Consider the following 22318-nt stretch of genomic DNA (forward strand, 5'->3'; position numbering starts at 1 on the left):
CGCTAATTGCAACATCACGGGCAACTAGAAATCTGTTCAAGTGAATAAGTGCTCCTTTCAGCTGAGGGAAGCAGAACAAAGGAAAACAGGGACAGGGATGGTGTGAGGGAATCCCGGCTGTCTTCACACACTGGATGGATTTGGGTTGGAGGGAGCCTGCACACAACTAGACCTAAAATAAAAGAAATCTCTGGAGGGGAATTAGAAGAGAGGGGGAAAGCCGCAGTGGTTAGGGTCAGCAAAAACAACCACAGTTGAGAGAACATTTGAGGGGAAATATTCACCAAGGATTCTCTGAGGTTGGCTTGATTTACATGCGAGAGAGGAGACCACCTCTGCATGAAAGTCAGCGGGGCAGCTCCCTGTCACAGGAAGCATTACTTCATGTCTTTTAGGAATAAAAGGAAAGCTGTTCTAGCATAAACAGCAATATAAATAAACGAGAGCAGAGGGAGGTTGATTCGGGGTGAACAGAACCTCTGTAGGCGCTTTAAAACTGCGGGGCAGATGTGCGGGGTGGAAATCAATGTTGTTCTTTTTAATTCTGAACAACTTCCCGGCACATCTTGGTCCTACCCGCCAGATAATGGCTTCCAGAGATCTCCACTGTCTGCACTGAAGACGTAATCCCTTGCATTTTAAGAGCAGGGCCTGCAGTGCAGGGTCCTAACTGTCCTCGTGGAGAGGGTTAGCACTGGGAAGACACAGACAGGAGAGTGATCGCAAGTTGCTGATGTAGCACTATTGTGACAACGCTCCATCACCTAGCATTTAACCAGAGCTGATTTATCTTCATAGCATAGATACCCCATACTAAATTACAGTTTTGGAAAGGCAAATTATTAGTTTGAGCAAAATCGTTCCGCAGCCTCTTAGTGACAAAGAGAAAGACACAACTAGAGCAAGAACTCTTCCTTTCTTCTGTTTCCATCTTCTTCTAATTCCTCCTCTTTTATCTGAGCACTCCCTCTTTTCAACAACCCACTTCCTCTTGTACTCCATGATTTGAGGGCCTTCTCGCTTGTCTGTAATTACTTGATTTTATATTGGAAACAGTTATGAATATTGCCAAGCAGATGAAAAGTTACTGCTCAATCTATGGTCATGTACATAAAAGCAAAGCTTGACAGTGTACAGAAACATCCTGTTCATTTAAAAACCAAGATATGGCATTCAGATGCTCTTTCATATATCTTTTCTTTTTTACAGCAAACACAATGCATGTTTCCTCGTCATTTTGTTTTAATTTAGCAAATAGTTAAAACTCTTTGTTGAGTCTTTGATGCAGCATGCAACTCAGAGCAACCCCCAGAAAAATGTGTTTTAGCCCTAGAATCTATCCCACCAGATGGATTGTTTTAATATTAGTCTTTTCTTCATTACAGTATACTGTCCTGGGAAACGAGAGCTCTGTATCCCGCTGTCTCCCTTCTGTTGCTGCGCTGACATGTTCATGTTGAAGTGTGTCATCTTCCTACAATGCCAACGGTTTGGTTGAAGAGCTCCAAGCGTGAAAAAAAGACCTCAAAGTGTTTCCTGAGACTGTTGGATTAATTGTGTTGGCCTTTCAAAAATAGCTCACTTTACTAAAGTATTTCAACGGTTTCTCTACAGCAGAGGTTTCCAAACTGTGAGGCAGAGTTGAGAGGGGCGCGGTGATGGAGAGACATCCATAAATCTGCTTAGAAGTAATAAAACAAAAGACACTTCTTATTACTCCAGAACTTGCCTAAGAATCCTTGGGTTTTTAATTGAATTTTAAGTAATACAGTGATAGTTGTCTGTATATCCATGGTCACATTGCAAACAGGCACTGCTATGAGCTAATTCTGCATACTTTTAACAAATGCAGGTTACAAATACTAAAGAGTGCTCTAAAGCACTAACCCTGCTTTTTAAAACTTAATTTTCTTCTTCCTCCTACCATCATCATCATCATCACCTCTGATGCATACACCAATGCACATGACACTGATAAAACAGAACTGAAAAAAACATGAAGCTGGGAGATTGCATGACTGCATTTCTACAGTACCAGATGGTATGTGGCTATCTTTCAGCACTATAATTAAGGGGATATTACATTATATTACAATATCATCAACACTGCTTACATGATTTACTTTTCTCTGTCTCTGCTATGATCATAAAGCCTGACAGCCACTAGTCACAGAGCTCTGCAGACACAGTTGGAGAGACCTGAGAGAACTGTAACTATCCTGTTCAGCAGATCCATCGTGTTGGAGCCAAACCCAGCAGGATTTGCATTCGCACCCTGGCAGAATACCGTACAAAATCACAAATAGAAACCGACGACCTGACGGCGTTTGGTGTTTTTTGCCTCCAAAGTCACCTTCCAGGCAGAGCGGCAATGGTTATGTTTAGGGTTAAGGTTAGCTGCCTGGAAGGCGACGTTGGAGGCAAAAAACACCATCGAGCCGACCTGACGTGGTTCACTCATCTGCTGCTGGGCCTTACTGGAGCTTCTTGGCTGGCTACAGCAGATATTTAAAGAGAGTTGAAGAGGTCTGTCAGCATATCTACCTGCTTCTATCCCTCTTGGTTGCTAGGAAACCTGGCAGATTTGCTCTGTTGTGCAACCTTGTTGTTGAGAAGAAGGGCCGAACTAAGTGAACAGTATTGAGATCAATGATGGAATGTGATGCTTGCTGGCATGAGCACATGTTGTTTTTGGCTAGCGATGTGAACATGACAGGAATGTAACATACAGAACGATTGATTCTAGCTTTGACAGTTAAGGAATTATATCAGCTTTTCATCCACACACTATGCACTGGCTGGCTCTCCTGACAAGCAGATGATACAATATCCAGAGATCAGCAATGGCATCCATAATGATAGTCTTGCAGGAGCAGCTCATATCCACCTCACTTTTTGAACGAGAGGTGAACGCAGGCTTACCTGTCGGTCGACTCTCTCTACATCCCAGTTGGATGACTCTGACCTGGCCCTGACCTCTGACCTCAGCTTCAGCCAGCTGATGATTCTGGCAAAGTAAGCAATGAGGCCAGAAAGGGTTATAGAGAAAGAAGTGACAAAATCCTTATCTGCCTCAAATCCTGCCATGATTTCTCCCTCTGCAGTGATTGCTCCACTGTTCATGCATTCACACAGCTCCATAACCATCGGTGTCATCCTTGATCAAACCCCAAAACTGCCTTCATCCATTTCCCAAAACATTGCCCGTCTTCAACCCTCCTTCCCAGCTGCTGAAACACTCATTCACGCCTTCATCACCTCAAAACTGGACTACTGCAACAGCATCCTGTACGGCACATCCACCAAAACCCTCAACAAACTACAATAGATCAAAAACTCAGCTGCCTGTCTGCTCACCCACTCCCACACCAGAGATCACATCCCCCCCAGTTCTTCAAATCCTCCACTGACTCCCCATATAACAAGATTCACAAGATAACAAAATTCCCCACATTACTTACAAAGCCTTCCTCACCCCTGTGAACTGGTCCAAGCACTGGATCTTTTAAAGCACTACATAAATAAAATGTATTATTATTATTTAAAAAAAGAGAGTCAGAGAGGAAAGAGCAGTCTTAAAAGACAACTACTGGCTTTAATATTCCCTAAAACAATATAAACCTACAATCAAATGACATGCAAGGTAAAAGGGGTTAGATATAGTGATGAACCTAAAGAAACCCATCTGCAGCTCTACTGAGATGCAGATGTGAGATCAGCCTGTTTGATTCAGTCTCATCACTCTCCTCAGGGATGTTTTCAGCAGCAGCTGTTTTCAGTGAAAACGTTCCAATAAAGTCAGCGTACACCACTTGCCCAGCACCAAATGGCAGACGGATAAAGTTAGCGACTAGTTGGTGAAGAAGATCAAACGTAACCAGCTAATGGGCTAAAAACAGATGGTGGAGACTTAACCAGAGCTAAAAGGAAGAATATTAAACTTACACTCATCAGGTGGACACAAACACGACTCCAAACTATTTGAAACTGTTAGCCAACATGTTAGCCATACCAATATTATAAGGTGGTAAAATGGCAGGTCTAGTTCGTCTGCCACAAAATGGCAACATTCTTCTTCCTTCTCAAAACCTGCCACCCAAAATACCCACAATGCAAGTCACTATTGACAGTTTGGTCAGAGATTCAGGTGTGTTATGCTAGTTGCAGCTAATGTAGCCGATGAAGAGACGAGGAGCTGGCTACAGAGGTCTGGTAAACTCACTTCTTTCTAACTTCCAGATTTTTGTAAATTGACTGACTCAAGTGACATCACTAAAGGACATTATCAGATTTCACACAACCCCCGCTGGAGCCACAAAAGGCTTTATACTACTTTGTTTCACATATGTAGTAATTATACTCTTCAACACCTGTAAACAGTCTTTGATGTGTCAAAAATCGGTGGAATTCCCCTTTAATGCCCCTTCACGTTTCATTTCCGGCCTTAGCATTGTTCTAGATCAAACACTTCTAACTTATGGGAATTCACAAAACAAAGTCTTGAAGGCCAATTAGAATAAAGACACTGATAAAAGATGCTGTCTATCTTATCAACAGCATATCTTACCAATATTTTTGTATAAACAACGCATCAGATCATTTACGTGTAATATAAAAGATGTTGCTATAGTGTCGAGACAATTATCACCTAACTGCAGTTCCTCCAAACAAAACATCACAAAAACATCACTAAGTGCTTTAGCATCGTTCAGCTCATCGTTTCGGCTGATTTACTCTCTATGCTCTCAGCAGCGCAGTTTCCCAGCAGCAGCAGGCAGATGTTTTCAGCAAATACGCCCCGATAAACACACTGTACGCTACCTGTACTGTCAACACAGTGAAGCATTTAGCAGCAAGACATTTCCCTTTGAAGTTGGTGGACAAAAACAGAGCTAGAATATTGGACCTACATTTGTCCCCGGTGGGAAGAAACATGACTGCAAATTAAGCTGTTGTCTGTTTAGTATAAGGAAACACTCTCAGTTGAGGGAAAGGGGTAATTTGTTAATTAGCAGCCTTAAAAAAAAGTTCAAACAATACTCAACCTTTATCAACACCGACGCTTTGCTAGGACATGGAAATTCCACATAGGGTAAAGTCATTTAATAAGCAACTCTTGCAGCCTTTACACAGAATACGACATGGACTCTAGTGGATCGACAGAGTCATGGAGAAGTGTCAAAATGATGGATCATTTTTTTCCACCTCTTTGTTTTTGTCTCAGCTTGCCAGTAAAAAGCCATTGTTTGACAAGTTTTGTGAAAGAGGCCTCTCTAGGGACCCGAGTGGAAACACTCGGTTGCTACAACTATTTATAAAACTGAAAGCCCTCAGACAAACTGGATTCACTAGTGGTTAAAAAAACAAACAATCAAACCCAAGCTCTGTCATGCTCTCTCTCCACCTCTCATTCTGACGTACACGCATACTGTATATGCAAGGAAATCCACAATTCTACAATATAATTTAAGAGAATAAAAACTTTATGATCAAGCACATAAGTAGGGCCGCAAATAGTCCGTTGACTATTTTTCTAATTACTTGATAAATTGGCTAGTCTATAAAATGATGATGTCTTTACATTGCTTCTTTGGCATTTTTTCTTGATAAATATCTTAAAAGATAAGACAAAGTACTAGAATTTACAAAAGAAAGTAATCTCGACTAATACAGGGCATGTGGATTGGGAGGGTTCAAAGCCATCAACATACGCTGAAGTTCATAGCTCTGGCTTTGGAATTACATGTTTAGCTAAGGTCCCTGACCTCCAGGAGTGTTTAACATCTTAGTGCACATTGGAGGAGCTGTACATTAACTTGGCGAGTGCCACGTCTCTAAAGAGAGCACCTGTCAAGGGAGCCGGTGGCCCCAGACAGGGCATGCATCAAAGTCAGGAAACCCCAACAACGTGGCCCCGCAGTCAGAAATGTTACGCTTCAAAGACGACAGCAGCAGACCTTAGCGAATGAGAAATAGATCTTGCTAATGTAGGAGCCTTGTTTTAGTTCTTTTTCTTTCAAATGTGCAGATTCTGAGGAGAGCCAGAGACAGGATGGCTGTACCTCCACAGGTCTGGTCTGGGTGGATGTAATGAGAAACAGGTTGCTGTGTCCAAAATCACTCCCTCATTCACTATTTCCTAAGCTGCAATGAACACTTATTTTAACCTGTTGACGTTTTTTTTTATTTTTTACTAATAAATCGGCCATTTAGTCTATAAAATAGAAAGAAAAAGTGTGGGTAAGGTAAATCTCTTCGTATTGTTTGTTTTGTCTATCCATCAGGCTAAAACCCACATATATTCAATTTACTATGATATAAAAAGGCTCAATCATTTTTTTACTTGGTGGTTAGAGGATTAGTTTGCCTTTTTAGAATATGCATTTAATACTTTGATACAAGATGATTGATACAACTGTACAGTGAATACAGTATGTAGCTGGAGCCAGCAGCTGGTTAGCTTAGCTTAGCATAAAGACACAAAGGCACACAGGAGGCAGTGGGAAACAGCTGGTTGAACAGGCAGAGACAAAGACAAGGACATAGAGACAAGGACATGCAAAGAGACAGACAGACACAGAGACAGACATGAAGCCAGAAGAGACAGATGCAGACACAATGAAACAGAACAATGAAAACAGATGAACAGAGAAAGACAGATAATGAGAAAGAGATGCAGCCAGCTGAAGGAGATTTGAGTAACTATCAAGACAGGTCGGGTGCAGCTTGTTCCTGCAAACATTCTCTACAACTCAAAACAGCAGGAGAGGCCTTGGCAGTCTACATAATCCCAATGGCATCCCAATGCCATCCTGATGGAGAAACTCTGTGCCTGGAGTTGGCCAGGCATGGCATGCTGGTTGTGTTCTACATTCAAGACACTACTGTACTATGAAGAGAACCAGACCCATGCTCAATATTAAAGGTGCTTTGCATAGACATAAAAAATGTTTTTGCTTTGTTTCCATTTCAAACATGTGAAGATTCCAGAACACGGTTCATTCTTTAAGTGCCAGTGTAAACAACTGTATGTATTTCAGGACCTGTACTTTGTTTGGTCTGAAAGATTAAACTTCAGTGTGTGTAGTCATAATAAAAAAGGATTTCTGAATGTAAAAGCCAGCTCATTGTGGATTTGGATGTACTAATAACTTAAAAATAATAATCATTATTAACACAAGCTTTAAACATTGAATGAAATGTTATCAATACTTCCTCAATGTGATGTATTTTCTTTTCAGACAGCAATTTGGGCTCCCCTCAAACTGAACGTCAAACGACAGCCAATCTGGCCTGATTCTAGAGTTAGTCTGGCCGACCAGTTAAGGGTTGAATTTGGGCTTAATCCATTAAGTGTCTGGCCAGCTTTATGTGGACTTTGTAGTTGCACCCATTATTGCAGTATATCAACAATTGGGAGGGATGATCGACGATAAAAAAATAAAAAAAATAAAAATCGGGTAGAAATTGCTTCAAACTTGGGTAATCAAATAGTTGCTTGACAGAAAATTAATCACTAACTATTCTGACAATCAAAACCTAATTTTAGTCATTTTTATAGCAAAAATATCAAACATTTACTGGTTACAGCTTCTAAAATGTAAAGATTTTATGCTTTTCATAACGACTATCGATCAAACAAAACAAGCAGTACGAATGGCTAAGTTTACATAAATGAACTGAGACCTTCTGTAGAAGAGATCACCACAGGAGTGAATCCAGTTTGTCTGAGCGCTTTCACCTATTGGAGATCTTGAGTTACCACAATTGTACGATATGAAAATAGAAGCAATTGCCCAAGCCTAGTCACCGCTGAAGATGCACTGTTGCACTAAAGATGCACACCAGTGGAAGTTTAAGTGCCCATTTAATGGGATCTTTGAACATGCAGAACACAGTAAGGCTGCCAGGAATGACTGACACCTCCCCCTCACTATGCCTCTAGAGTAGGTTCCTGCTTCGAAGCTAATCACGTCACTCTCACTCGCTCGACCACACTCTCCCCACACACACACACATGCCGGCCCTGCTATTCTCTTAAAGAGATCAACGCACACACTAACGCACAGGTATAAACCTCAGGCCAAATACGTAGGCTACGGTGAAAGCTCTGCATGGAGCCTCCGCAGAAGCATAAATCTGACAGATCTTCATGCCAGGTGTAAAATAAAGGGCTGTAATTACTTTTGTTGTTTTGGGCACATTTTTGCCCAAAGGATAGAAAAAAAACTATGTGGGAAAATGATGACCACCATGGATTACATTAGGTTTTCTTGCAGAGAGTACAGCTCAGAAAAACTTCTCAAACGTGAAGAGAAGAAACAGGGAGAAAATACAGAAACTGCTGATCATACACCATAAATAATTCAACCAAAACATACAATTACACAGTGGTTGAGTTAAAATACCTTAACAAAAAAAACAACATCAATACATTGGCTGATTGTTTTCTTTATAAAAACCATAAGAAATGTGCCCCTCGCTACAATTAATCAAAAAGACGTTTAGCTTCAGCACTCAGATGAGCCATTTTGCAGGCCACAACAAGACCAGTGAACAGACAAAGACTGATGGACCAGAGGACAGACAGGTCAGGTCACACACACACATACAAAGTTGATCAGTCAGCTAAGGACAAGAGGTGGGACGGCTGGTTGGTGCCTCTGACGCCCAAAGCTCTGCACCGCAGTGCTAATTAATGACAGACACTGGACTGGTGGTTCTACAGACAGAGTCTGATTAAAACAAAATAGAAGCCAGTGAAACCAGACAAGCAGTTGGTATAAACGACTGTAGCTGCCTGCCTGTCCACAGCTGGAACTGATCACCATGACGACTGGTCAGCTGGCCACACCCTTCAACAACAACTCCGGGGCGCAGCTGTGAAACCAGGCAACCGCATGTTTTTCTGTTTGTTTTTAACACCTCAATAAACAGGCAATTTTCAGCACAGATTTACAGAGCACTGCAGGCACCAACATTTCCTACTCACAGTTCTGCCAAAGCTCAACAATGACTCGTCCTTGGGATTCCCCAGCAGGTCCTCCAGGTCATTTGAGGACAGCAGTATATTCTGTGTGGGAACAGAGGGGACAATTTATTTTATTTAAAAACCAGCTCAGAACTAAACCGATGATCAACCAAACACCCAGAGTTGTTAAATTCACCAGACTGGATCAAGACCACAGGAGTCAGTGCCACTTTTTATTTTAAATCCTCCGATGATCTTTTATCATGCTTCGTAGTACATAACCGGTTCTGCTGTCAAAAGTATTAACTGCAGGAGTCTGAATGTCTGGGCTGTGGGCTTCAAGGGCATCTGGCTTCCCCTCAAACACCTCGGTGACATGTCAGAACCGAGCTGTTTACATAAGTCATAAGTCAAAAGTCACACTAAGAGTTCATTTCACTTGTGGAAATGACATGACCTTTCCTGATCTCTTTATTTTTCTTTTCCATTCCTCTTTCCTCACCTCCCTGGCGTTGTCAGTGCGTGGGGAGCGAGGAGACTTGGGGGCGCTCTCACCACAGCGGGGCAGGTGGTGGCTACAGTGTTGCTGGGCTGCTTCTGGGTCGCCCATCAGGAAGCTCAGCTGTCGGAGATGACCCTGCAGAGACGGAAACATGAATCGCAATGTGAGGGGTCACAGTGTGAAGACCCAAATTACCTTCATGTAGATATTTAAAAAATAAATGTAAAAGTAAATGTCTCTTGGAGGAAGGAATCCACACCAGTGAGACCTGTAAGAAATCTTGACATACAGAACACCTTGGAAATGTGGCTCTACATCAGATTACAACAGATCAGTTAAAAGGTGCACTATGAGTTCCTGCATGGTTTCAGCGTGATTTCATTTTTGTCTCCAATCGTAGGCATCTCTCCTTGATCCGCTAGCTGCCTGCCCCCTGAATACACTGTGAAAAAGCCCGGTCTCAGGAGACAACACAGGGGTCGTAAACGTCAAACAAACACTAGAGGCACAGGATAGGCACCAAAATACAACAAACCACTCCAGCCAATCACCAACAGGATGGTTGGGGGAGGGGTGGGGATTATTCCACGCTGAAACCATGCAGGAACTCATAGTGCACCTTTAACTTACTTACAGCCCAGTTTTTGGGAAATGACAGTACTAATAAAGTAAGCATGGTTTTGGTGATTTCAATAACCTAACTAAGAAAATACATTTAGGTTAAAGCTACAGTTAGAAACTTTCCTAAAATGTCATATTTGCTCAAACTGTACAAATATCCTGACAGTACTACATTAAATCAGATCAGCTGTGGAAAAAAAATCATGTTCCTCTGCCTCCTCCTGGTGTTTCTAATGGCCTATTTAAAAAAACAACCAATCAGAGCCGAGGAGTCTCTATCGCAGTGTCAATGACTGCTCGTGAACTGCGGTCAAACTGTCAAACTAGGCAGTGCTGATCAAATATTAATCAATATTCTGTTACTGCATTGCCTTTTTCTCACCTCAAGTGTTTTCAGAAACATATTTCAGTGTAGCTGTAAATTAAGAAAGTTTGCTCCGGCCGGTGGGGGGTGCTTGATTATGGCTTGATTCGACTAAACAATACACAAAAAATATGTTTCTGAAAACATTTGAAACAAGAAATAGGCAATGTAGTAAAATAATTGATTGATTCAACACCCAGTCACACCCGAGTTGAATGCCTTCCGTTTACAAGTCGGATTTTCATTGTTTTCATTAGCTCTAGCCAGATTTGCCATTGTTAGCAATGCCAGTTTATAACTACGCATTACGCTGTTTTTTTTTTTTTGCATACGAACAGCGTAACAACATTGTCCACAGATAGAACATCGACAGCGCTGCGTGTACTGATTTAGTGACTGATTTAGTGACATAGAAGTGCTTATAACTGTATTTTACTACAGCTTTCACAACAACAAGGTTGCCCGAGTTCCGAGCTTGGAAATCTGAGGTCAGGGGGCGTGTTTCCGACTTTGACCTCGGAAAATCCAAGTACAAATGGAACGCACTATAATAACCAGGATCTAAAGTGTCATATTGATTGGTGCATGTGGGTGTGGCCTATTTAGCATTATATGCTAAATTATGCCTTTTCTTAAGTTCCTTTGGGCTGGAACACGCTAGAGACATGAAAATTGTCACCATAACTGATGGTGATGTGCTCATGCTCCCCAAAAAATATGTTGCCATTCGGCCTGATGGGTGCGCTATAACTTAGGCCAAAACTTTGAAAGGCCACGCCCCTCATACAGTAAGTCCAATTTACATGAAATTCCTCACACAAGTCCAGCTCAATGTGCTCTACAAAAAAGCCTATTGGACCATGAACATCCGCCATGATGGTATTTTGCTAATTTGCATAATGTGAAAAACCTCAAACCTTGTCAATTTTGATTCTATCAATACCAAGATTGGTATACGGCCTTGCGGGGCAGAGATACACATTTCTACTATAAATGAACAAGATTCATCATAAAACATGGCCGCCATCAATCAAAGAACTTCCTAAAGGGTGGGGCTAGAAGGGAATTGCCTATAACTCAAGTTCTGCTACAGCAATCAAGTCTTAAATTGATGGAGACATCTGACACCAGGATTGGAACGTACGTACCAAGTTGCGTTAAAATCCGATAAAGGGGGCGAAATCGCAGGACTTGCTGCATCTATTGTAGGGATGAAACAGGTGTGTGGTTGGTTTCTATAGAGCATTAAACCACCTGAAGTGGTTTTACTCAGCTTTGTGAAGCTAGAAACCCGTTCAATGCTGCTTGCAGCTCTGACTTTGGCGATTTGGCATCTGTTCTTTTGGCGAATGGGCTGCTGTAGTTCAGGCGGTAGATCATTTGCCTAACAATCAGTTGATTGGCGGTTTTATCCCAGGCCCTGCAGTCTGATCTCAAAGTGTATGAATGTGAGTGAAAGGTACCTGTAATAAGTAAAAGTGCTTTGAGTAGGCAGGAAAGGGTTTGAACCCACGATTTGCTGATTGCGGCTATATTAAGTAATTTGTTTTCACACAAAAATGCCTACAGTATAGATAGTATATTAACTCTGCTTTCAGCCTCTCAAATGGGAATCTTTGCTTGTTTTCATAGTTGTCTATGATGGTAAACTGAATATCTTTGGGTTATGGACTAGTGGTCAGACAAAACAAGCAATTTGAAGACGCCACCTCGGGCTTTGGGAACTTTCTACTATAGACATTTTCCTGACCAAACTGTTGCAATTGCAGTTCTAATTCTCTTTTGACCTTTTTTAAATGTTTACACACTAAATCAGAATGATCCTTTAGAGACAAAGCAGTCAGGTATGTCAGTATATTCATACATGTTCTATATATGTACTGTATAACTTGTAATGCATGCACAAAATACAAACACAGGACACACACACACACACAGGTTATTGAAGGTCATGTATTTCACTGCAGTTCCCATGGTTCTTTTACCTTACCAGCGCCTCTCACATCATGCCAAACAAAGCATCAGCAGACATAAAAACCTCTGTCCTCAGGCTGTTTATAATGTGATGGTGGATAAGAGAGTCTGTGTGTGTGTGTGTGTGTGTGTGTGTGTGTGTAGTTCAAATGTCTTTGTGAAAACATGGATTTAAAATAAATTTGTAATCTGTAATATTAAAATGCAAATTTCTTATTTTGCCAAATTCATATCACACAGGTTATATGCACAAATAAAACTCATTGGGGAAAACTCACTTTAACAACCTTTTTGATTTTACATCCTTAAATCAAACCCAGAGACAAGTGGAAAGAGACCTTCATTTTTCATGGAACTCAATCTTAAGTTTTTTTTTTATTATTATTATTAAAAAGCAGTAACGGAGGTATATAAAAAATTAAGTTCCATGTTATCTGCAAAAAACCAAACCTCTGGCACCTCTGCTAGAAATACCCTAAAAATAGAGAGGGAGCAAACATCTGCTAAACACAAACATCTGCTGCATAATTTCATCTAGGAAATCATTTCTGCCAATTTAAGTGGCCAGTGATTATTTTATGTAACAGACTTTGTCTGAAAACCAAACACAGATGCACAACACATACAAACCTGTTTTTAACTATGCCAATCATATTCATGTTCATATCCTACTTTGATCTTAAAATAAATCCATTAAAATAAAGCAGAATGTGTCCCAGTCGTGCTGCAGTGGAGTAAGAGTAATGTATGGTTTAGCGTTGCCAAACACAAAAGATTGTCCAGAGACAAGACTGTCACCACCTCTGTGTGTGGAAGTGCTCCGTCCTTGGAGTTCGGTAAAAAGCTGTCACCAGGGGAAACCAGGCAATGGAGAATCCATTTTATCTGGTACTAAGAACATATCCAGATGCACCCCCATTGTGATACAGCCACACTGCCCGCTCTGGTCCTCAGGCTACATGAGAGCATGTTGTAACTGGGACAGCATGTCCACAACATGCGAAGCCAGATGCATTATGGGCCTTCAAAATCAGCCTTTAATGGAAGAGTTTCAGTTTTGCCCTTGAGATGAAAACTTAAAAAAGGACCATACAAATTAATGCATTGCAGGCTTTATATATTATTCAGCACTTAAAATGAACTACAGTACCAGACAACAACGGTAATGTTGATAGGTTTCATGCAGCAAGTCCAAATTTGTGTTTTTTTTAACTAGTGCAGTGCCGTTTGGAGCGCGTGCCTGTTTGGAAAGGGCCCATTGCTTGGTTACTAGTATACAGCAAACATTTAAAGTTTACATGAATTGTTCTCCCCATGGGTTTCCTCCCATAGTCCAAAGACATTCAGGTTTGTTTAGCCATAAAGTTAAGTGAAGTGAGATGTCTTCATGTTGCCTGAAGAACAAGGAGGGGGTTGAGGTTGCTGAACTCATCCTCTGTCCAAACACTCATCACCCTCTGTAATTTGATGTCACACTGGTGCTTGGGAGGTAATTGAGGTTGTGGTTTGAGCAGGTTGCAGGGATTTCTACGCATACTTTATAAAAACAAACACAGTTTCTTAGTATTAGGGGCTACACGTCTTTGTGTCTGTGATGAAAAGGGAATGGGGTGGGACAGAGCCATGGGGCTGGAATATCTACTTGTGTGTTCTCTCCTCCGCAAGGATGAGCATGCCCTTTTGGACTAAATTACACAATACACATGTGGCTTATTACCAGGCACCAGTTGTTTTAAATATCCCCTGGCTATTGCACAACAATCTGCCCATATAATAGGTGTTATTACACACACACACGCAAAATTGAGCGACATTCCAAAATTCGAAGATATTGACCTGTAAAAAAAAAAACTTAATGAATGCAGCTTCTGGGCATCTTGTAAATGTTTAGAAAGAAATGGCAAGACTAACTATAGATGATGGAGGGTTGCTTTTGAGTCTTAATGTTTCTTTTATGATCACTGGGGAAAGAAAAAAAAGAAAAAGAAAGTCGCTGAGCTGGACATACAGATACAACTAGATAGAAGCCACGTACTTCAAATGGAGTCTCAAAGCCCTCGATGATGCCTCCAACCATGAGCAGCCCATCGCTGCTGATCCCCATGCCGTGGTACACCCAGTCCACACTCTCCAGCAGAGAGCAGTCCACATACAGCGCCAGCCGCTTGGCAGACACACTGACGGCCACATGGTGCCACTTTCCATCAGACAGACCGCTGACTGGGAACCTGACAGAGAGACATATGGGTCCTTATGTAATCACATCTTTGGTTTGTGTGTGTTGAGATAGAGGTCTGCATGGATTAATCTAGAAGATACGTTTAAATCAGACTTGGGCCCTCTGACTGCTGGAATACAGATGTCAGTGAAAGTTATAACCTTTTTTATTTCTCTTAACTTATGAAAATGTTCTTTTACTGAATAGCAAGGTTCGGGCTGTAGGTCAAAGAGACTGTCTAAACTAAACTTTTACTGCTACATCCATGACAGCTCCAGGGGTGCTGCTGTGTAGCCTTTGATATTGGGTTGGGCTGGCAGAAATAAATCTATGTATGCAAACATTGCTGATCTATCACTTTAGCATGCCTTGATACAAATTACATAACAGAAGTGAAATAGAACCCTCATTAAAGAAGGCCCTCAAAGGCAGAAACTCTTTTACAGCATTATAGCTTGTTAAGTTAGGGTGCAGAAGAATTCCACAACAAGCTGACAACCACACACACCTCTGACATATTACTGCCTTATAAAGTTATGCTACCTACTTACACTTAACAGCAGACACAGAGCAACATTATCATCCCATTGGAGTTGTGTTTGTGTCCACAAATAAATATTAACATCTACTTTCCTTTTAGCTCTGTTTTGGAATGGCTTCTTAATGTTTAACTCTTCACCAGCTAATCGCTAAAAGTGTCTGCTGTTTGGTGCTGGGCAGGTAGTGCACAGTGTGTTTTTTTTTTAAGAGATTGATTAAAATAGGAAACAAGGTTTCGCTGAAACTAAATTACAGCCTCAAGCCTCTAGCCTGTAGCAGAGATGAGGAGTGGGCTACAGAGTTCTGGTAAGCTCACTTTTTTCTAACTAAAAGAGTAAGAAGGAAGATTTCTTCCCAAATTTTTTTTTCCATTTTCAAAACTGTAATCTTCAGTTCATTGGTAATTAGATTTCTTTTATTGTTTTTCATTTATCAGATTTTGCACGGCTCCCTATGGAGCCACAGAAGGCTTTATGGATTTTTTTTCCCCCTCACATATGCAGTAATACTCCCCAAGACTTGTAAAACAGACTTTGATGTGTAAAATCAGGGGAGTTCCCCTTTAAAATACGAAATACGAAGACCCACTACTGTCCTCTTTAATAGTCAGGCTGGGCTCTAGACCCAACTGGACATTGTAGGTGGTAGCCACCAGCAGACATGCGGATAAAAAAATAAAATTAACCATGTGCCAACATTAAAAGATAACAATAGTATCTATGTGTCTATCTTTTGGCCCAGTTCTGCATGCTGTCTTGCAGTGATGAATTGCTTTGAGGTCTGTGGTTCATGAAGACGAGAAACCTGCCAAGAGACACCTTATAAATCATTTCACCGAAGAGACAGCCAAACACAAATCACAGTCAAACAAAACACACATGCTGCAAACAAATACACTTCCACAGGGCTCTCCTCTATCTTGCAGAGACATTTCCATACACTTCAGCCAAGAAGCAGGAATGGGTACGAGTGGGCCTCAATTACCTGAGCTGGATGTTGTAATCACCTTTTGACATATTGATTTAATGGATAATGGGTAATGCATTATAAGTCAAAAGCATGAACTTGCTTGTCTCACTGTTAGATTTTAAACAATTTTAGCCAACTAACCATGAAGAAATGTTTCTTGACTCTGCTCAAGAGATGTTACAACACTCAATACATACTTAACTTGCACTTGATTTTTATTAATTTGGCTCTAAAAAAGGGAAAGGAAACAAAATGTGGGCTCACTCATAGTGTCGCTGCTGTGTTCCTATGAAGATGATGGCGTAAGCACTGATACGCAGCTGCACCATAACGTTGCTGTCGGGGCTGAGCATGGTGAAGACACTGCGTTCATCTCTCTGAGGACTCCGCAGCTGCACCAGTAAACTGAACTCATCTGCAAACCTAAACACAAACAGACAAACACCATGTAGCCACATATTTGATACTCAAAACATAGTCTATATCCATGACGTTCCACTTCCGGAAATTCCGCCGGATTCCACTAATTTAGGCTGGATATCCGTTGCCTTGGGCTTTCTTTGTGTTGGAAACTCCTGTGGATTTCTGAGGACTATGGTTAACTGCTCCTCAGATCTCTGCAGGGTAAATCCAGACAGCTAGCTAGACTATCTGTCCAATCTGAGTTTTCTGTTGCACGACTAAAACAACTTTTGAACGTACACATGTTCCACCAAAACAAGTTCCTTCCCGAGGCTATTTTGCTGAGGCGCCGTTGCGCCGTATGGTGCTTAGCGCCGCCCAAGATGATTGTGATTGGTTTAAAGAAATGCCAATAAACCAGAGCACGTTTTTGTCCCATCCCGGAATGCTGTGTGGACTAACCAGTCTGGCAATGCGAGACTACTCAAACCATAAAAGGATACCACCAGTAAGATATCCCACAATGAAAATGTTTAACTGACTAACTGGGGGATACTATCTAAAAAAAAATGACCAGTGACCAAAACCTTTACATACGGTACATTAGTAAGGCATTATTAAAGTGGCCATATTATGCTCATTTACAGGTTCATAATTGTAATTTGAGATTGTATCAGAATAGGTTTACATGGTTTAATTTTCAAAAAACACCATATTTTTGTTTTACTGCACATTGCTGCAGCTCCTCTTTTCACCCTGTGTTCAGGTCTCTGTTTTAGCTACAGAGTGAGACCTCTCAACTTCTGTAAGATCTTTGTTGTCAGTCGCACATGCGCAGTAGCTAAGGATTACATGAGCTAGCTAGCTGTTTCTGCAACTTCGGCCTGTACAAGGCAGGATTAGCTGGGAGACTTCTTCTAAATGAGGGCGCACTTCCAACTTTGTGTGGAATACCTGCAGAACAGGGACATGTAAGTAGTTCTATACAATTTCTTTTGTAGATTAGGGTGAATTTGTGTGTGTTGTAGCAGTGTTTTGCCATTGAGAACGAGCTAGCATGCTAGCGCTAGCATGCTAACGGTTAGCCCCCTAGGCCCCTCGTCTCGGCTGGTTACGTAGAAAGCCGTACAGATTCTGAACAGCTCACCCGGAGACTGAAGGCAGGACACATTCAGAAAACGTATCTGACTCAAAACAGCATGGATGTTTTTTTTTTCAAAGTTTGTATGCGTGTGGAAGCACCAGTGACACAAAATAACACCCCAAATCCCAGAAAAAGTGATTTTTTTCATAATATGGGCACTTTAATAGAGTTACTGTGACATACGGAGATGTAGATGAAAGCGTACCCGTCAGTGAGGAGATGTTGAAGAGAGAGAGCCAAGGTGGAGTACTGTCCCACTTGTAGGACTGGACACCTGCTGTCATCCACAGTCACTGAGGCGTTACTGCTGTTTGACATCTGAAGAGAAAGCTCCTGCAGAATGTTCACCTCATCTGCAGGGAGACACAGCTTAAGTTATAAAAAAAGCTTTTATTTTTCCTTTCTTTTTTTGGCATTTTAGACCTTTATTTGATAGGACAGCTTAGGCATGAAAGGGGTGAGGGGGGGGGGAACAACATGCAGCCAAGAGTCGCAGGTCGGAACCAAAGCCGCAGCTGCTGCGGCGAGGACTGAGCCTCTGTATATGGGTGCACGCTCTACCAGGAGAGCTACCCAGGCGCCCTCAAAAAGCTTTTTTACATATAAACATCATGCAGACGTTAAACATCATCTCAAACAAGCACAGATCATTTTGTCCTACAATATTAGAGCACAGTGTATTATGTGCTTGTATAATAAGAACCCAGTGCATGCCAATATGTAGTGAGACATCAAAGTGATTCAAAAGAGTTTTCATTACAGACAGAGAGGGAGTTAAGAAACAACTTCATCTTTCATCTATCTAATTAATGTTATAGCAGCATCATTAGAGTCAACATGAAGGGTTTCTGTAACTTGTCGATGCATTGGCCAGCCCTAGGATAGGCCCTAATGAAGGGGAATTTCAATGCTACAGCCTGCAATGATATTGTAGCAGCAGTTTGGGGAAGACGCTTTCCGGTTTTAACATGACAATGCCTCTGTACAAAAAGCCAGATTCATGAAAGAAAAAGGTTTGGTTGCACAGAGTCCTGACACTTAACCTCATCTGGCATCTTTGGGATGAACTGGACCAGGCCTGATCACCCAACATCAGTGCTGGACCTCACTAATGCTCTTGTGTCTGAATGGAAGCAAATCCCTGCAGCCATGTTCCAAAATCTGGTGGAAAGCCTTTCCAGAAGACTGAAGGCTGTTATAGAAAATGGCATGTTCAACAATGAGTAAAGGCGGGTGTCCACATACTTCTGGCTCTCTGCGTTTGATCTGCACCGTTTCAAAATTGGGGAACCCAGACGGCAACCATCTGCAGCAACCAAACCAAATCTTTCTTCTTAGGAACAACCTTAACATGCTGTGAACAGACCACTGATCGCATTCCTGAAAAGCGGAAAACCACTGACGGGGCCATTGCCTTTAAAAGCTGCACGGGGCTGCTACAAATTCCATCCCATTTAAAGACTTTTTTCCTTTGGTGTCCCAGAGTGCCAAACATTATTGTACTGCTCACCCACTGGCGTTTTTCACATCATTAGAAGCAAGTAAACAGAAAAAAAGAGCTACTCGGTCAGAGTGCAATATTCCCAATCGCAAAACTTCATTTGGCAAACCATCCTTTTCTTTTGTGGCCATAACTCAGTGGAATACTCTCCCCACACACCTTATTACATGTACAAATCCTCAAACCTTTTTGAGTTTGACAAAAGCATGGTTACTGTCACAACACAATTATGGTGTGTGTGTGTGTGTGTGTGTGTGTGTGTGTGTGTGTGTGTGTGTGTGTGTGTGTATGTGTGTGTGTGTGTGTTTGTATTGGGAGAGGTAAGGATTTTGATTGCATAGCTTTGTTGGTGTGGGGTGGGGGGGGGGTTGGTTTTAGGAAGGGGGAACAATTGAGCACATGATAGTTTTAACTGTAAATTAGGTGTGACTGTGGTTGTAAAATTGTATATTTTAATGTTTTGTATTTCACTTGCATGGAATTTTTATTGTGTTACTGACCTGCCAAGGGACTACGGGCGGAAAATAGCACTTGTGCTACAACCTGGCACAATGCATCCCTCCTTGTTCTTATACAAGGTTAATGTTAACTTGTGCATTGTCCCTGTTTAAATAAAATGAATTAAAAAAAAGTTACAGGAGAGTCTTATTTTTTACTTCATGGGAGCAGGTAAAGTGCCTTTCGTCATGTCCTGTCCACAGGTGGGTTCTGTTGAGGAACTGCGCTTTAACAACTCCTCCTGAGGATTATAAATACAGCTCTTCATCATATCTGGAGAAAGTGAGTCACCACTCCAACGCTGGTATCGTTATATACTGATCACACTTTAACCTGGGAACTGACTGAGATCATTCCTAGCTTAAATGTCAATGCCATTATGTGAGAGGAAGTGCCGAGACTAAAAGGGCTAACAGAGAAGGTGCATTTAAGTAACATGCAAGTGGAAATATCCATCTGACATGTTAGAGTGATCTACATGGGCAGCAGGGCGCCTGAAGATTACAAAAGCAGCACTTAAACATGAATCTCTGGGATTTTCCAAAGGGCATACAAGATATTTGGACTGCTTAAGCAGATCTCTCAAGCACTTTTATTAATGAATCAATGTCTGTCAGCTCTTAAGAGACCCGTTTGCTCTAACACTCAATTGACAGCAGTGCCAGAGAATTCACTGGTCTACAAAGAGCAGCATAGTCACACTCTGCTGCCCGGAGGAATGGCACTAGGGGACCATATCTGGTGTCGCACAAAAAATTCCAACCACATCAGCCTTTCAGGAATCCTCAAAGAGTTATGGACGAGAACCACTTAGAGAGAAGAAATGATTCCAATAATGGTTTGCTTTGCACTTTTAACCTTTAGTTAAACAGCCATGAGGAATGTGAGGTCAAAACATCTTCTAATCAGGTAAACAAGACCGTTTTTTGGTTTTGAAAAGGGGCTCAGAGTCACAATAGCAAGTAAATGAGAGACCCCTTTGTTTATCTCCATTCCTGCTGATGCTAGTTTTAAAGGAGCACTCCACCAAGCCTAGTTTACCTCTCAAGTAGTATTACTTGCCAGACTAATTCTCAAATGCTTCTTAGTCCTCTTAGTTCATTTTTGATTTCCGAGGGGGGTTATCAACGGCACAGACCAAAAATCCTCTGGATGCAATTGAATAGACAACCAATCAATGCAACAAAACGACATAGCTCTGAGCATCACATGCAAGTTGGGGCGATGCTTGGTTAAATCCATAGACTGTTAATATTAATGGACAGAGCATGTGTGACGTCACCCATTGGTTTGTGGAGATCTGCTATCCGTTGTCGAGTTTGCCGTTACGGGTGCAGCCATCCTGGTTGCAGATGTGACGATTTTAGACGAGAGGGAGGAGTGAGGGAGAAGCCACGTTACGTTACACACTTTCACTGGGAATCACATCATAGCCACGCCCTAAAACACCCCCTGCTTTATCGCCGATTTTAAAATCAACAAGACCATAATTCAAAAAATGATCATTCTGTGTTGCAGAATACTTAAAACTAGCAATTAAGACCATAAACTCATTATGAAAATGTTTACTGAGGTAATAAATCAAGTGAGAAGTGGATCACTTTCTCATAGTCTTCTACAGAAACCGACCTCCTTTTGCAACCGCACGTGTCGCCCCCTGCTGGAATTCAGATAGAATGCAGGTTTAAGGCACTTCCGCATTTGCAGCACTTCGCCGAACCAGATGCATTGTCCATTAATATTTACAGTCAATGGTTAAATCACATCAATTGCAATTGTAGCCCACCTAAAATGCACAGGGCCAAAGTATTGCAATTGCAATTCTCCATTCCCCTAGATGGCGCTGCTTCATGTTTGTTGGCTGAACCACTCTATATTAAGTAGCTAAAGAAGATGATCAACTCTTTTTTCTTTTTCCCCTCTCGTCAAGTGAATCGTTAGATGAAGACAGAGTGAGATAAATATAGTGAAACGGACCACTTAACACACAGGAGAAATCAATTTCAGTATTAATATTAGCTAGTAAAAGTGGCAAGAAGCCTTAGTATTGTGAACTGCTGTTTACACTTTTTTTCCCCCTTTGGATAAGTTTAAGAATCTCCGGTGAGTACAATAGGAGGAAACTACTTGCTAGCATGCCATCTTAGTTTGATTAAAACCAGAAAGATAAGCTATCCTAATAATTCTATACTATGTGCATTTTATGTTTCTTTGCTGTTCCTGTTATGTCCTTTGAACATTTATAAAAAAAAAAAAAAAAAAAAAAAATATGTTTATCTTTGCTAATCTACCGTTGCAATTTGGAACGCCATTTTGTTGCATACATGTGCGTTGTTAATGATGAGATGGCGTAACGTGAATGTATGTATGTTAATTCAGCAGAATTGAGAATTGAATTTGAGTTAGTGATTTTGAATGTTTTAGTGATAAAGCCATGTACAGCTACTAATTAGATATTTTGCATTGCTGTATGCAGATTGTTTTTTGTTGTTGTGCATATTCTGCCACTGTTGAGAGAGAGAGATTCTATGGCGAGCCAGTGATCCAGTGATTCAGCGACTCTGCGATTCTGGGGTGTGACTGTAACCAGTGGCCATCAACCCGCCGAGCTGGT

General features: G+C 41.4%; 1 protein-coding gene across 3 annotated transcripts in view; it reads right to left on the reverse strand.

The window, feature by feature from the left end:
• The window catches only part of si:ch211-196i2.1 (collagen alpha-1(I) chain), a 137171-nt gene that overhangs the window by 79061 nt on the left and 35792 nt on the right, over positions 1-22318 (reverse strand). For 2 of the 3 annotated variants that reach the window (XM_031277561.2, XM_031277563.2), the window contains exons 2-6: positions 17911-18058; positions 16424-16582; positions 14468-14660; positions 9474-9608; positions 8993-9073 (exon numbers count right to left, since the gene is read on the reverse strand). In XM_031277561.2, coding sequence (XP_031133421.1) covers positions 8993-9073; positions 9474-9608; positions 14468-14660; positions 16424-16582; positions 17911-18058 — 716 coding nt within the window. The remainder of the gene's footprint in view (positions 1-8992; positions 9074-9473; positions 9609-14467; positions 14661-16423; positions 16583-17910; positions 18059-22318) is intronic. The other variant, XM_035991588.1, reaches the window with a different exon arrangement.

The sequence above is a fragment of the Sander lucioperca genome, chromosome 14 (genome assembly GCF_008315115.2).
Source record: "Sander lucioperca isolate FBNREF2018 chromosome 14, SLUC_FBN_1.2, whole genome shotgun sequence".
Lineage (NCBI taxonomy): Eukaryota > Metazoa > Chordata > Actinopteri > Perciformes > Percidae > Sander > Sander lucioperca.